Raw genomic sequence first — 17,387 nt, forward strand, 5'->3', positions numbered from 1 at the left:
CGTGCCTATCCTGTGTGTTGGGAAGTTGGCCAGTCCCCTCTATGTTGTCCACGTACAATTATTTTTTCCCTAAGAAACTAACTCCAGATATTCCATTCTACCCCCCCCCTCCCTCCCTTTCCAGGGGTAACTGGGACATTGGAGGACAGATTATCAGACCCTACCAGTCCGGCTCCTGGTGCAGCTTCTGTACAGCCACCTGGTCAGGATGTTTCAAGACCTGGGAGCAGCGTGGAGGCCTTTGTGGTAAGGATCTGCAGGGGAAAGAGGAAGGCTGAGCAGAAATAAGGATGGTTGAAAAAATCTGCATTCCTAAATAAGGCCCAATATACAACATAGGGATCAAATAAACCACATATAGGCCAAATGTCCTATATAATGACCCAGTACTTTTCATAAAAAGCCCAATATGCTACATAAGGGCTGTTATCATTATAAGGAACCTATTATGCTGCATAATGGCAGAATAATATACATAATAGCCTGACATCCTAAATAAGAACGCAATATCCTACATAAGGGCCAAATATTCGAAATAAGGACCCATTATCTTGCATAATGGCCCAATATACCATATATTGACCCAATATCCTACAAAAGAGCCAATATCCTAAATGAGGGCCCGATTTCCTACCTAAGGGACAATATCTTAAATATGATCCTACATCCTACATAAGAGCCAAACATCCCAAATAAGGGTTCAATATCCTTAATAAGCACCCAATATCCTACATCAGAGGCAAAAATGCTTCATGAGTAGCAATATCCTAAATAAGCACCAAATATCCTACATAAGGCCTCAATATCATACAAAAGGGCCAGTATCCTAAATTTAAACCCAACATCCTAAATAAGAATCCAATATCCTACATAAGGTCCAAAGTTCCAACATAGGGGGTCCAATATCGTGAATAAGAATTCAGTATGATACATAAGGGCCAAATATTCAAAATAATGACCCATTTTCTTGCATAATATCCCAATATTCCTTTATATTGACTCAATATTCTACATAAAGACCAATGTCCTAAATAAGGACACAAGTTCCTACATGAAAGCCAAATATCATACATAAGGGCCAAATATGCTACATAAGAGTTAATATCCCTAAATGACAGCGCAATATCCTACAAAAGAGCAAATATCCTGAATGAGAGCCCAACTTCCTACATAAGGGCCAATATGTAAATTCAATCCAATTTCTTAAATGTGACCCCAACTTCCTACAAAAGGGCCAATATCTTAAATACAATCCAATATCCTACATAAGAACCAACATCCCAAATAAGGGTTCAATACAATATCCTTATTTAGAACCCAATATTAAATGCTTCATGAGTGGCAATATCCTACATAAGGCCTCAATATTTTACAAAAGGGCCAGTATCCTCAACTAAAAACCAACATCCTAAATAAGAATCCAATATCTTACATAAGGTCCAAAAATCCCCCTAGAGGGGTCCAATATCCTGAATAAGAATTCAATATCCTAAATAATGACCCAATATCTTCCATAATGGCCCAATATTCTATATGTTGACTCAATATCCTACAGAAGAAGCAAAATCCTAAATAAGATCCCATATACTTAATAAGACCTTCATATCCTATACAAGGGCCAATATCCTAGATAAGGACACATAGCCTACATAAGAGCCAAATATCAAAAATAAGGGCCCAAATATGCTACATAGGTGCCAATATCCTAAATAAGAACCCAATGTCCTATGTAAGGACCCAAAATCCCACAAAAGAGCCAGTATCCTAAATAAGAACCCAATGCCCTATATAAAGATCAAATATCCTACATAAGAACCCAATAGTCTAAGAATTAAATATCCTAAATAAGTACTCAGTATCCTACATAGGAACCCAATATCCTACAAAAGGGTGCAATATTCCACAGAAAGGCCCAATATCCTAAATAATGAACCAATATCCTGCACAAGAGCTCACAATCCCTCAGAAGGTCACTTGTTATTGTATGATATTTGTTTGAGCTCCTCAACGCTCTGCTCCTGAGTCTGTCTCCATAGCCAAGTCAGTGACTCTCAGTCCAACCCACAGAGGTGCCGCGGAACCCCTGCCGGATCAGCTGTAGGAACTATGGCCGCCTAAACACCACCAACTGCCAGTGTCACTGTGCGCCAGGGTACACCGGCCGCTACTGCCAAGGTGAGTGATATACTGAGGAGGAAGTAAAGGATCCCAGGGAAAATTCATACAGAGGACGGGGCGCACTTACATCCCATCATCAGAACACATTTTAGTGAATATGGTAGAAAACGTTTTGGGGATGACTTATAAAACACAAAGAATGGTAATCTCTCATCTCCAATAAAAGCTTAATGTGGTATAAAAACTAAAAAGAATGTAATGTTATATATTGCATTTTAACATCATTAGATGTGGTGGCTGCATTTGTTTTCTTTTTTAGGCTTTTTTCCTCTGTTTTCACCCGGTGATCTGGCCAGTAACACACCTCCTGTATTAGAGCGCCCCCACTTTGAAGGAGCAGAGAGGGGCAGATTTGGACAGTGCAGCATTGTCAGTCTGGGGGGGAGCGGAGGGTTAGATGTACTAGCAGATTTAGATACATTAACAAATTGAATTCAAACTTCAGCTCACACTTAGTCATTTACAACAAACATTTTTGTCCTTTTGGGAAGAAGGGTTTACATAAAATAAATATAAGCTGAGCATTGTAAGCACCCCTGCCAGTGCTAAAGGGTCTGTCTCATCCCTGTAACTGCAAGAGAGATTGTCTGTTAAATAACAGACTTAATGGCCGGATCACTAGATCAAAATAGAAGAGTGAAAGCTTAAACAGAAAATGAATGCAGCCATCACATCTAAGAATTGGTAAGCTGAAATATAATACATGTTTGCTTTTGGGATTATTCCTGCTTTATGTATCTAAAGCCAAAAAAAAATGTTTCATTTATGGAGTAAGGACTGGCTGTAACCCCTTTCAGTTTTCCTTTGGCTGTTTGAGTATTATTGGGAAGCTGTTTCTTCCCTACTTGGCTCATGAAGGAAATCCCCCTCTTAGACAGTTGTCACCCAAACAAGTGTCCTCATTGGAATATTTCCATTCTTTTCCTGTTCTGGTGACAACTCAAAACTCATCTTCTGTCCCAGTGACACCAGGACAAACAGAAAGGGTAAGTCTATCCAGCAGGGACACAGGCAGAGGCTCCAACCCCTCATCACTCCATCCAATGGAAAAGTAAAAAAAAAAGAATTTTGATTTTAGATACATTTCAGCAAAAAACTTCCAGTCTTCCTGGCTGTTTAGTAATTCTTGAAATGTCAGAATGTAGGAAATCCCAAGTGTAAGGATTTGTAGACTGATATTTTGTGTCTCTGGCAGTGCGGTGTGGGTCACGCTGCGTACACGGTCGGTTTAGAGAGGATGAATGTACCTGCGTGTGCAGAGCTGGATACGGAGGAGAAGAATGTACAGGTAACACATGACATATATGACCCGAGCCATGGGAGTCAATGAGATCCTAAACTGGACAGATGACCGTAACTGACGGCCCCTGGCACAGCACAAAGGCCACTGATTGCCGGTTATAAGCCATACACAGGGCTGGGACAAGGGGTGGGCAGGAGGGACGGCTGCCCTGGGCACTGTGGTATCATGAGGGGTGGGAGGGGGGCATTACAAGAAGATTTGGGGGGGGGGGGGGTGTCAGGGGGGTATGAATAGTTCTAGGAGGGAAAATTTGAGTGGGTGCTAGAAGTTGTGATTTGGGGGATTTTTGTTGGGAGGGGGATGGGAGAAGAGAATTTGCACTAAAGGGGGATTTGGGGAGTTTGTGTTAGAAGCCATGATATGGTGGAGGGTATTTGTGCTAGGATTGGAAATGTGGGGGGGGGGGGGGGGATATGTGTACTGGGAAGGTAAATTTGGGGGGGGGTGGAGGATTTGTGCTAAGAGGAGTGTTTTTTTTGTGGGGGTCAATTTGTGTGGGGGGAATTGCGGAGAGAGGATTTGAGCTAAGAGGGGGGATTTGTGCTGGGAGGGGGGATTTCAGCAGGGGGTGTACTTGTCCTGGGAGGAGGGGGGATTTTTTCTAAGGGGGTAAGAAAGCAGATTAGAGCTATTTTTTTTTGAGGGGGGGGGGGTTTGCTGACATAAAATGCTCATACATCTTGGGGGGGGGGGGGGCAGTTTAGTATGTCCGCCCTGGGCTCTAGATGACCTTTTCCCGACACCGCATACACATATGCAAAGGGCCCTGATCATCACAACAACCAGACGACTTGCTGTGTTATAAACCTGAACTGCATGAGATTTCATTTATCTTGAGTACATGTAAAGGCCGGGCTGGCCCAAGACATTGTGCTGCCTGGGTCCAAGAATGAAATGCTGCCGTCCCCCCCAAAAAAAAATTACGCCCACCAAAAAGCCCCCACATCTGTTATTTTATATAAATATAACATTTTGAAATAATTATATATCCTGTTTTCTTCTTCCATAACTCACCCCTGGACCGGTCCACCAAACACCCGCTGTCTGTCCTCAGTCCTCCTGTGTCTGCAGTGCCCACCGCCCTAGAAGATGCAGCTTGCCCTGCGTGAGATGGAGTGCGCTGATGTCTGACGTCAAGGAGATGAGGTGTTCTATCAGAATACCGCTACCCATCAGATTATGCAACCGCAAGTTACGTTCGGACGAGAACAACTTACTGTGCAGGTGCCATGAATTCCAACATGGCCGCTATGTGTTCCAATAGGTTTCCTGATGTGACAGAAAACGAAGCAGCGTCGGACATCTTCTTATACCCACACAAGTCTTGAATTTTAATTTATTTTAGCAGTAAATTCACCTTATATAGTGAATTACAGTATTACATTGGTATTATTATTGTATTCTGGCAAGTATAGCGGGAAATCTGCAGGTAGAAGGTGGCGACGGCCATCTTGGTACACCCTGCACTGCTCAGGGACAAACTGATTATATAGTGAAATAGACTATTTTACTCCGTCTATTTCAGTCTATAAGGGGAGTTTACTGCTAAAATAAATGCAAAATTCAAGACTTGCGTGGGTGTAAGAAGATCTCCTCTGCTGCTTCGTGTTCTGTCACATTAGGAAACCTATTGGAACCAGTGTTGCCAACCTCCCGGAGGGAAATTTACTGGCAAAACGTCCAAAATTTACGGACGGCACCAATTTTTTACTGGCATTGCAAAAATGTACATAAACAGGCTGTTTTCAGTGCTAAACCGTGCAAATATCAATACTTAAACTATAAACATGTAGATAGTGCTATTAGCAATGTGTTTAGGTTAAACAAAAGTCAAAAACCATATTTCTCCATTAACATGGAGAGGTGAAGGGGGCACAGGAGCAGGACACTGATGTCCTCTGCCCCCGGGCCCCGACTCCTCTCTCTACTACTCCAGTCTGCAGTGCGCTGCTAGCTGTCGGACTCGGGGGGGGGGGGGGGGGAGGGGGTGAGAAAGAAAACCAACGGAGCTTCCCCTTTTTTGCAGACTGAGTGCCAGCCACACATTGCCCCCCAATGATTGCAGAGTGCCAGCCACACATTGCCCCCAGTGATCGCAGAGTGCCAGCCACACATTACCCCCAATGATCGCAGAGTGCCAGCCACACATTACCCCCAATGATCGCAGAGTGCCAGCCACACATTACCCCCAATGATAGCAGAGTGCCAGCCACACATTGCCCCCAATGATAGCAGAGTGCCAGCCACACATTGCCCCCAATGATCGCAGAGTGCCAGCCACACATTGCCCCCAATGATAGCAGAGTGCCAGCCACACATTGCCCCCAATGATAGCAGAGTGCCAGCCACACATTGCCCCCAATGATCGCAGAGTGCCAGCCACACATTGCCCCCAATGATAGCAGAGTGCCAGCCACACATTGCCCCCAATGATAGCAGAGTGCCAGCCACACATTGCCCCCAATGATAGCAGAGTGCCAGCCACACATTGCCCCCAATGATTGCAGAGTGCCAGCGATCCCCTAGCACTTACCTCTCTCGCAGCTTCTCTTCAGTCCCCGGCTCCCCGCTGCGCCTCCTCCTCGTCCAATGGCACGGTGTTTGCCTTTCGGCCAATCAGGAAGCGGGAGGACCCGCTCCCTGATTGGCCAGGAGGATGATCCGTGTGACAATAGCGAATTCTCATTCGCTATTGTCACAGAATGGGCGGGTCTCCGAGTCCACTCCACACACAGTGAGTCCACACGCTGCACGCACTCACTGTCAGCGCCAGCGGCCGGCGGGAAAACTTGAATGACGGCGGGGGCGGAGGCAGGGGCGGGGCGCAGGCGGACCTGCTGCATTGATCTCTGTGCGAGAACTCGTCTCGGAGTCAGTCGGGAATCTTCGGAACTGCGCGCCGCACATGCGCAGTTCCGACCTTGCCGCCGCCGCCGTAGATTTACGGGCACTTTTCTCCTGCTACGGGCATTTACGGGCAGGAGAAAAGTGCCCTGTTTTAACGGGCTGTCCGTAAATCTACGGGCGGTTGGCAACACTGATTGGAACGCATAGCGGCCATGTTGGAATGCATACCGCATGCGCAGTAAGTTATTCTCGTCCGAACATCACTTCCTGTTGCAGAATCTGATAGGTAGCGGTATTCTGATAGAACATGAGCATCTTCATGACTAAGATCTTGGGGCGGAGTGAAATGCATTGGGGGCGTGGCCTGATTGGAGCTCGGGCTGAGGCTGTTACAGTCTCTCATACAGGGCTTGCAGCGATGTGCGGCTTTTAGGACATTTTCATCCCAATGCACTGATGTTTGGAGCCGAGGGTGAGCGGCACCCATCATTTTTTACTTTTGGTTCACAGTGGATTATCCCAAAGCTTTATAAAACATCAGATGTCAGGGGGGCTACAAACCATCGTGCCATAGACTGGACTAAATGGCTCCTGAATTCTAAGTTTGACATGATTGGTTTTCCAAAATAGCAGGGCAGGTTTACATTAGGAATGCTCTTGCATTCTTGTGCGATTTTAGTGCAGTGAGTTTTCAGCTCATTCATCTGTAACATGCCGAGGACTTGTGTCCCCCGGACTTCCTATGAATGTATCCCTCAGCGCTCTGGGTTTATGTATACACATAGTCAGAGGCTGACTGGCAACATTCGGCCCAGGGGGCTCGTACAAACCAGAAGCCTGTGGTGCAGCGACTTGGCCCCCCCCCCCCCTCCTTCCAGGCTGAAGATCTGCTCCAGTTACTCTCTACTCACCGACCGAATCCAGGTTCCTGTACTGGCCAGCAGGGGGCAGTTGGGGGGAGCTGGGACAGCTCGGTTGGGGGCTGGCAGGGGGAGGAGAGTCTCCAGTGGGGCATGGAACCGGCGTTTGCTCAGACACAGTTTACATTATCCATGCTGGGGTCTGCGCTCTGTTCTTGTCTTTATCCCGCACTCAGTTGGTCAGCGGTGAGGACTTTTTACTTCTCTTCACCAGGAATTCTTTAGGCATGTCTGTGGCAGAAGTGGTGCAGCCTTTTTACAGGGTATCAGGGCGGCAATTGCCCCCCTGCTACCTGGCCCAGTCCTCCCCTGCACAGTTAGTGAGGTTAAAAAAAAAACACCTGTCCATCCAGTTCAACCTATGATGTGTGTCATTGCTGTTAACCGTACATTGTATACCCCTGTATGTTGTGGTCTTTAAGGTGCCCATCTAATAGTTTTTTTGAAACTATCAATGCTCCCTGCTGATACCACTGTTTGTGGAAGAGAATTCCACAGCCTTACTGCTCTGACCATAAAGAACCCCTTACGTATTTTGAGGTTAAACCGCTTTTCCTCTAGTTTTAGTGAGTGGCCACGTGTCTTATTGAATTCCCTTTCTCTGAATAGTTTGTTCCTTATGCTAGGGTCACCAGTACAGTATTTGTACATTGATATCATATCCCCCCTCAATCGTCTCTTCTCCAGAGAGAATAAGTTCAAAGCTTGTAGTAAACACAGTAATCTCTTTGTATTGTAAATATCTCAAATAGATGTCTGTCTGCCATTACAGAGAAGCTGAAGTCATCTGCTCCATCCTGTGACATCCTGAGTGATGAACTCTGCTTTACAATCTCTTCACATCTTCATTCTTATTATGGAGCTAAAAAGGATTGTCAGGTAAAACAGCCAGCATGTCCCAACAATATTTTACACTCCGCTAATATGAGTACCAGATGTTGTCTTCCTTTCATGTCATACACAACTACAGAATGTCAGAAAAATACAGAAACCCTTAGGCTGCATTCACATCTGGGCGCCACGATTCTGCTCACGATTTCAAAACGCTCTGCTAAAATGACAAATCCCACAACGCAAATTTCAGATTTCAGGCGTGAAGTTTGTCGCCAGAAAGAAGCTCCTGATCCTTTTTTGGCCAACAAGTTTCACGTGATGCAGCTTTCTTAGGTGCTGTTAAATTAATGCAATCTGAAATTCGCATTACAGAAACAAAATGAATATGGAAGGCGCATGCACCTAGTGTATTACCATCAAGGATTTTTTTTTCAATATTAACCACTTAAGCCCCAGCCCTATTTTCGACACTTTTTGTTTACAAGTTAAAATCAGTATTTTTTCCTAGAAAATTACTTAGAACCCCCAAAAATTATATATATTTTTTTAGCAAAGACTCTGGAGAATAAAATGTCGGTCATTGCAATATTTTTTGTCACGCGGTATTTGCGCAGCGGTCTTTAAAACGTAATTTTTTTGGAAAAATTACGAAAAATCACATTTCACTGCATTTAAAAAATACTAAACAGTAAAGTTAGCCCATTTTTTGTATATTGTGAAAGATGATATCACGCCGAGTAAATAGATAGCCAACATGTTATGGTTTGAAATTGCGCACACCCATGGAATGGCGACAAACTATGGTCAATAAAAATCTCAATAGGCGACACTTTAAAAAATTTTAATGGTTACCAGTTTAGAGTTAGAGTGTAGCTCTTTTTTTTTACATTATTGCCCACGCTCTGGCGATCGCGGCGATACCTCACATGTGTGGTTTGAACAGCGATTTCATTCGCGGCTCGACTTCCGTATACGTTTTCTTTCGTGCGCAAGCTAACGGTGACGGGGGCGGCTAAAATTTTTTTTTTTCATATTTATTTTTTAACAGGTTTTAAAAAAAAAATACAAAATCTGATCACTTTTATTGCTGTCACAAGCAATGAAAACATCCCTTGTGACACCAATATGCAGTGACAGGTACTCTTTATGGAGGGATCGAGGGTCTAAAAGATCCTAGACCCCTCCACTACACTTCCATGTATGCAAAACTCCGAAAACGGCATTTTTGAATACAGTAGTTTTTTAAATCTGCCGCCTTTTGCAGCAGAGTACGCGGACGTGCCGGCTGGGTGTTTGGGTCTCCCGGTGGGACGGGAGGCCCGGGCAAAGTCACGGAAGGCGGCGGGGGGGCATCCCCTCCCGCTCACCCGGGTAACGATCGAGCGGCTCCCAAGCTGCATCGGTCGTTACCGACGGAAAGCCGACCGTCGGCTCTAAACCACGGTACCGGGATGGTGCCTCTAGCTAGAGACATCATCTTGGTATAACCCCGCAAAGTCTGCCGACGTAAATATACGTCACTTTGCGGTAAGTGGTTAAGGACAATAAAAAAAAATAGGTACTCACAAAAGAGGTTAGAGAACAAGCCATAAAATTGTCACACAACGCTAGACAGTGGGAACATAGGTGTCACTTTCTTATTGCGGGGTGTGTGAATGCGACACGTGTGTCCCCACTGTCTAGCGTTGTGTGACAATTTTATGGCTTGTTCCTTTAACACTTTTGTGAGAACCTTTTTTTATTGTACTTACTATCGAATAATTATTTTATGTTAATGCACTAGGTGGGTGTGCCTTCCATATTCATTTTAGGTTGTGTAGTACCAATCGGACCACCCTGTCTGAGGAGGGCAGTATCTGCCTGGGCCTTTGGTGTTGCTGTTGTCCTTGCTGTTCTACAGCACGGAGAACCTCCTAGCTCTGGAAGTGACTGCTTGAAATTTGTGTTGTACAATTTGTCAATTTTAGCAGAGCGTTCTGAAATTGCTAGCAGAATCATGGCGATCCTGCCCACCATTCATTATCCTCAGGTGTGAACACAGCCTAAGAGTGCTCTGGCTTTCATACAGCTGGATGCACACCTTTAGATTAAGGCTACATTCATACCTAAGCATCATGTTTCCAAGCATTTTTTTTTCCAAGCGTTGAGTTTTTTTTTAAGCAGAAATGCAAGTTTTTGCAGCTTTTGCCAGGTGTTTTTAAACTAAAAGGTGGGGCGTGCTGCTGTCTATGCCTATTAAAGTCTATGGGGACCAAAATGCTAAATTCTGCCAGTAAAGTCGCCCATGTACTTTTTAGAGTGACAGGCGTTTTGCTATAAGCATCAGGATGCTCAGATGTAAACAAGAGCTATTGAAAAATGGGATTTTTGACTTACCGTTAAATCCATTTCTCTGCTGTTCATTAACGGACACAGTGCCTGTCATTCTTGATCATTGGGTTATACTGCCCCTACAGGAGTATGACACTAGCAGGAAAAAAAAACTTCTGGCTACACCCATGGCCAGTCCCAGGGGGTATACTTCCTCTCCCTGCTATGGTCATTCAGTTTTGTTACAAGCAGTGTCAGAATTACAACTCCACAGAGGGGTGGGTGCTGTGTCCATCAATGAACATCAGAGAAAAGGATTTTACAGTAAGTCAAAAATCCCATGTTCTCTCTCGTTCATTGATGGACACAGTTCCTGTCATTCTTGACTATTGGGATGTCCCAAAGCAGTGTTAAACATGAGGGGTGGGAAATAGCAAAAAAAAAAATTCCCAGGGCTAAACATTAGCCAACCAGGCAACAGGGGCTCAACCAAAACAACTGGAAGCCACCTGAAAAAAAAAAAAAAAATACACCGTCAAAGAGGATCGGGTCCTCTTAACAGCAGTCTACAAAACCTTGCGGCCAAAGGAAGCATCCGCAGAAGCCAACACATCCACTTTATAAAACTTTGTAAAAGTGTGCAACGACGACCAGGTGGCTGCCTTGCAAACCTGCGCCACTGGTGCCTGATGACAGAAGGGGGGTCCCTAGCAGGATCCCCACCAAGTGCACCCCCCCCCACATCCTCATCGCCAGCACAGCACCTTGCCCCCACCCCAGGCGGTGGATCAAGCAACCCCAAAGCCCCTGGCACTGCTTCAGACAGAACTTCCTCTCCATGGAAATGGGATGGCTGTCAGCCAGGAGAAACGCTGCGACTCGGGCTGAGACCCGGTCATATGTGACCTCGCAAGACGTTTAACTCGCAGGCCAGTCCCCTAGCGCAGAACTGAGGTCTTCAGGCGCTTACTGGCCAGACTGGGGTGACCACTGGATCTCGATTATTCAGCCAGTCGCCCGTTCTGGCAGTTGATTGTAGATCTCACAGGAAAAAACAAGAGAAAAAATTCTATCTAAAAAAAAAAAAAAAGAATTGCCAGGACCAGAGATACCAGAAAGGAACTAGGTCCTTACTCCTGACTAGGCTGAAAAAAACAAAGTAACTATAGCAGAGAGCTGGAGTATACCCCCTGGGACTGCCCACAGGCTTAGCCACACTTTTTTTTCTGCCTAGTGTCCTACTCCTGTAGGGGGCAGTATAACCCAATGGTTAAGAAGGTCAGGAGCTGTGTCCGTCAATGAAGGAGAGAGAAATTTCTTTTTTTTTTTTTTTTTTTTGCAGGGGATTAATTTAATTTTAGACTTCTTAGTGCAGAAGTCTGAGAAAATCAGTGAGCCAATCACACAAGCAGGAAATTATGTTTCTGGGGGGGGGGGGGGGCGTTCTGTACAGATTCTGTGTACAGAACAGCTCCAGGTGGCCATATTGCATTGCATTTTCAGAAAATTACAGCACTGCAGATTAAAAAGGAAAGGTCATTTTTAATAACATTCAATTACAATATGTTGTGTGTCGCAATTGCATACGCTATATTATTTTTTCTTTATTTGCTTCCCCACCCCCAAAAGTGGAGTTACCCTTTAATGCATAAAAAGACGTGAAATGTGCATGTTAATACGGCCTGTGTCTCATCTCTCACGTTTTGCAGAGGTTGGGGGGATTTCTGGCTCAGATAACTGCACAGAGAATTCAGGACATTTTGGCGTTCTTTCTTGGCCGTATGGAAAATACGAATAAAGTGACAGACAGAGACCCCCAGAAGTGGAAATTCTGGATTGGTGAGAACCTTCAGATCCCAGCTCATACGAGAGTCCTGTGTGCTGGGGGAATTCCTGACCTTACCCATATTGCCCTCTGCTTTCAGGCCTGACATATAAACCGGGCTTCACCTCCTACCGCTGGGACTCCGGGGAGCCCCTCGTCTTCCAGAGCTTTGCCATGGGACAACCGGACAACCCTGGGTGAGAGCACTGCGCCAAGACTTCTGCTGCCCAGACTTTGTTACTACAATGGCAATGAGCACTAACTACTGCAATGCACGACAACATGCTTTACTGCTCCATTAATTTTGCATGATACCCCAACGCACCAGTGTTTGAGGGTGCCACAACATGCAGTAATGTATTGCAGTAGAAAAAAAAAAAAAAAAAAGATAGATACAATTCCGATTTTTGTGTGCGTTGGCAGCCCATACATTTCAATGTTATTTTCTAATGCAATGCATGTTAATGTGCTACATAACATGCATTCACCCATTGCAAACATGTAAATGCGCCTAAGAGCCCTTTCACACTATAGTGTTGCAGTAATGCATGCTTTATCACAACGCGCAGCCATGAAGGTTACATGCATTGGTACAATGCAGTGCCACTCATTCTGTCTGGCACTCCGATGCACATGGCGGTGCAGTGCCAAAAATAGCACATGCACAAACATCCATTGTGCTGCCAAAAAAGTTGTGCCTGCACATTTTTTGGCAAAGTAATGCAACACGTGTGCGCACCATTTTTTGTCAGTGCACTGCACATTAGGAAGTCGGTGCATCTGTTAGGAAGGTACATTGGGGTTCCCTTTAGAATGAATGGTACCACATTGCACCTACACAATTTATATGCATTGTGGCAAATTGTGTGGTAATGCATGCATGCATGATCGCAACACTAGTGTAAACAGGCCCTTAAAAACATTTTTGCTGACAATTCTGTGTCTGCTGCCCTAAAACTCCAAGCACAGCCGTCAGCCCCTGCTGGACTAAACCTGTGGAAAAAAAAAAAAAAATTCCAAGCTCAACTTACTGTCCAGCCTGCGACCAACCAAACTGACCGGTCTAACAATATGCATTAAAAACAGGGGTTTAGTTACACACATTTGCAAATGCACCCCCTTTTCTGTGGACCTAAATTCTAATTTCTGTGAGTCTCCCAACAATGGAAGCACATGCATTTAGATGGGCAGGTGTGGAGCAGATAAACCTGAAGGTATCCCACCCCTTCTTAAAGGCACCGGGGCACACTGAACACTATGAAGCCCATAGCACTATGGCAGCAAAGGTGTATTGTTTGCGCCTTTTGTTATGGAAATTAAAAGGGGGGGGGGGTGATTATAGAATTTACATGAGGGGGTGTTCTGTAGTCAACAGGGGAGAACTGGAGGTGTTTTTTTTAACTCTGCTTGGAATTTTAGTGCAGCCAGCAGAGGTCGTTTTGTCAGTTCATCACAGGAAGTTAAGACGCTTACTGGGTTTCTGGCAGGATCAAGTATTTTCTGTACTTTAAGTGTTTGTAAAGAAACATAGCCTGGAGAAATGTGCTTGGGTTTCAGAGATGTACTGAATATATTAGCTTTCCTGAATATACTGTACACTGTAAATCAGGGGTGTCAAACTCAATTTCATTGCAGGCCACATCAGCAATGTATCATGGTTACCCTTAAAGGGTCGGTTGTATCTGTATCCACTCAAAAACATAGGAGAACTCAGGCACACACAGCGTACAGAGTTCAGGAGCACTCTACATACAGAGTGCAGGGTTCAGGGGCATGCTACAGAGTGCAGGGTTCAGGGGCACGCTACATACAGAGTCCAGCCACCCGAAGCTTCCACGCATCTCTATGCTCTCCGACCTGGTGCGGCTCTAGCACTTTTCTGTGAAGGCAGCCCAGCCTTCGTGGGGGGTTGTTCTCTCTCTCCGATTGTGGAGATATGTCCCAACCATGCCATATCATGTGTGCGTGCAATGATCTGTTAGATCTAGGAGCTGTTGAGAGCAAAGCTTTACCTTGTACACACATTAGGCTTTTGCAGGAGCAGAGGGTGAAAGCTGGAGGAAGCAGAATGGAATTCCGGCTGCAAAACTAGGTCCAAGGGCCACATGACAAGTCCTACCTGGCCTTGTGGTTGACATACGTGTTGTAAAAAAATCATCTATATTTTTATTTTGTCTATGTTTATTCATTTATATTTTGTAGGACTGGGAACTGTGTAGAGATGAGGGCCAGTTCAGGATTTAACTGGAATGATCAACAATGCAAGATCCAAAACCGTTACATCTGCCAGCACAAGATTTAGGAGCCCCCTGGGTCCACCTCTGAAAGAAAGATGAAGATCTGTCCGCATGCTCAGTATAGACCCGACTACACAACGCATTACCCTTCAATCTGCCAGTTATCAATAACTAACTAGTCAACCATACCTCCACTGAAGCAATATATACTCACTGCAGGTGATACGATACGGGTCACACAGCTCATACATAGACCACATGAAAGAAAGCAGTTGCCACCTTCAGTCTATATTAGTACTGAATGCATGTATAATTGAGGTAACGTGAGATTGTCAGCACCTTTAAAAAAAATAAAATAAAAATAGCCCCCAGAGAACATCAGCTTTCTAATTTAGAACCATACCATTCACCACATCTGCAGCACACAGGAAAAACCTCTCACACCTGTCCATTCTGGTGCACTGCCTTAACACATGTGCAGTAATGTGCATTATGTTGCACATTTATAATAGGAGTTGCATTAGGGCAGCCTAGTCCAAATGATTGGGGTGGTACTGCCAATGCACCAGAACTGACAACAGATCAAACATGCACTACAGATGCAGTGCACCACAATGCACTGTAGTGTAGCAATGGAGCACATCCACTCTAACCCATTCCTATCTGGCCTATGGTGGCTTTCAGCATGGGACCCTCAGTTTCCCAGGACTGGTCACTTAGGAAACCCCTGAAGGACTGAACAAGGACAGTACATGGATTGTAGGGCATAATGAGGACAGAACATACACAGTACTAGGACAGTAAAAATCCACTAAAAGGTCAATATGGGGAAAGAACAAGGTCATCGTGGCCAGGGTCATCTTAATACCATCATGGGCCCCTGGGCAAAGTATTGCATTAGGGCCCCCACCAGGGAGATGGCGACCTGGCTGTGGCAAAAATTGAGTGTGGCTAAATGATAAATATTGGGCATGGCTTTTTAGTCTGATTTGAAGCAAACCAGGGAATTATTTCAAATTAAATTCACACCCTGTATACACTTTCCCCCCTCTATCATAAATGTTTCTCCCAGCCTGCATTAATGCTTGTCTGTACATTACTGTTAGACCTTGTTTACACGGCATACTTAAGTGTACCCCTGCACAAGGGCCATGTTTGCCCACACAGGCATAAGGATGCCCAGGTGGTCAAGTGCATTATCATTATGCAGGTAGTCCCATTCATATCAGTTAGGAAGCAGCAGTTGCATGGATACAGCTGCTGCTCGCAAATATGACATCCGTGTGGGTACAGGTCCCTGAATTCACACTGCCTGTTTGGGGACCCCCCCACCCATATGGATGTAAAATTGGGAGCAGAGGTTCTGTCCGTGCAGCTGTTCCTTTTCAACTAACACGACATACATACACATGCATAGAAATATACATTTGCACATGCATACGTACACACCTACACTCATGCATAAACTCACTCACATACATAAATAGCCTTTTGAAATACCACTGCCTACTGTACCTGGCTGACCAGTGTTTGGCACCTGCACCACCGAGTAAGAGGTCTGTGTACACAGTACTGAATGGAAGGAAAGCAGGGCAGGTTGGGACTCAGGAAGCAGCTTTCCCCATTCACAGCTCTGTTCATTGCTGCCCGATCCAGCTTTGCAAATCAATGTTAAAAGACAGTTAGCTGTCAAGGCTGTACTAGAATGCTGCCATTAATAGCCGCTGCCTTCGCCTGCCTGGTCGGCTCTGCTTCTCCTCCTCCTCCCTGCTGACAGGTGCAGGGATGCTGCTGTAAGCCTATAGTGGCAGAGCATAATGTAAGATTATCATGGAGCTCCCATGCATCTGTGAATCCCTGGCCAGTGCCCAGGGGGGTCCATGCATTAAGACAGCCCTGATTATGATAACAGAACAAGTATAGTATAGGGTAAGAATAGGGACAGTACATGGATACAACAAATCCATTACATGGTTCGTATAGGAATAGTAGGTAGTTGGTATAGGGACAGCATGGGCACAGAATGATGACAGTATAGGGTCAGCGTGGAAACAGTATGAAGACAGAACAAGTATGAAGACAGAATGAGGTCAGTGTGGGGACAATATGGTGATAGTAAGAGAACAGTACAATATCACTATAGACCTGAACAAGTACAATATTAGGAAAGTATCTGGTCAGGAAAGTGAGAGAACGATGGCAGTATGGCTGTACAAGGTCAGAGGGGGCAAAGAACGATAACAGTACGAGGTCAGTATAGAGACATCATGAGGACAGAAAAAAGACAGAACGCGGACAATACAAGATTGTACAGGGACGGTACAAGGTTAGTATGGGGACAGAAGACAGAATGACAACAAAACAGGAAGGGCACAGATGACCTTGTGCATTATAAGAAAAATTCTATATAAACACACACCAATATTCCATCTTTTGCACAAAAAAATAAAATATATACAGACCCAGATTTCAAAAAGGCAAATATGTGCATTTATTTTTTTTCTTATTTAGAGCTTTGCCTGCTCCAGCTCAGGTCGATTTGGAAGCTGAAGTAACAATGGACTAAAAGTTATTTTCCTGCTCTGGTGCCTGTACACAGTCATGCACTTTTCCTCCTTCAGATTGTTCAACCATCTACCAAAATAGGAGCTCGTAACTGAATACATGAATTAATCGCACATATCCAATTATTATAAACATTGCAGGGGTTTTATACATTTGGTGCAGGGCTTCCGATTAAAGCAACAATGCCAGAATTGCATTGTAAATGCTTTACTGAATCACCACTTATATCAAACACTCATACCAAAACCGTTCTTGCATTACAAAACTGGCGTATATCTGACTGGCTGAGGCACAGGACATGCATGACATTGCCTTGACCGGCAATGGAAATGTCAACATTTCCTATATTGTCACCCTAAATGTATTGT

The 17,387-nt window shown here is 44.8% G+C and overlaps 1 protein-coding gene across 1 annotated transcript in view; it reads left to right on the forward strand.

The window, feature by feature from the left end:
* The window catches only part of LOC309565795 (C-type lectin domain family 18 member A-like), a 29,394-nt gene extending 14,772 nt beyond the window's left edge, over positions 1-14,622 (forward strand). The window contains exons 5-11 of the mRNA XM_082270791.1: positions 125-246; positions 2,068-2,175; positions 3,374-3,466; positions 8,021-8,127; positions 12,102-12,231; positions 12,318-12,414; positions 14,420-14,622. Coding sequence (XP_082126917.1) covers positions 125-246; positions 2,068-2,175; positions 3,374-3,466; positions 8,021-8,127; positions 12,102-12,231; positions 12,318-12,414; positions 14,420-14,519 — 757 coding nt within the window. The 3' untranslated portion in view covers positions 14,520-14,622. The remainder of the gene's footprint in view (positions 1-124; positions 247-2,067; positions 2,176-3,373; positions 3,467-8,020; positions 8,128-12,101; positions 12,232-12,317; positions 12,415-14,419) is intronic.
* The last annotated feature ends 2,765 nt before the right edge of the window (positions 14,623-17,387 follow it).

This window comes from Pelophylax lessonae (assembly GCF_965119305.1).
Source record: "Pelophylax lessonae genome assembly, chromosome: 10".
In the NCBI taxonomy this organism is placed as follows: Eukaryota; Metazoa; Chordata; class Amphibia; order Anura; family Ranidae; genus Pelophylax; species Pelophylax lessonae.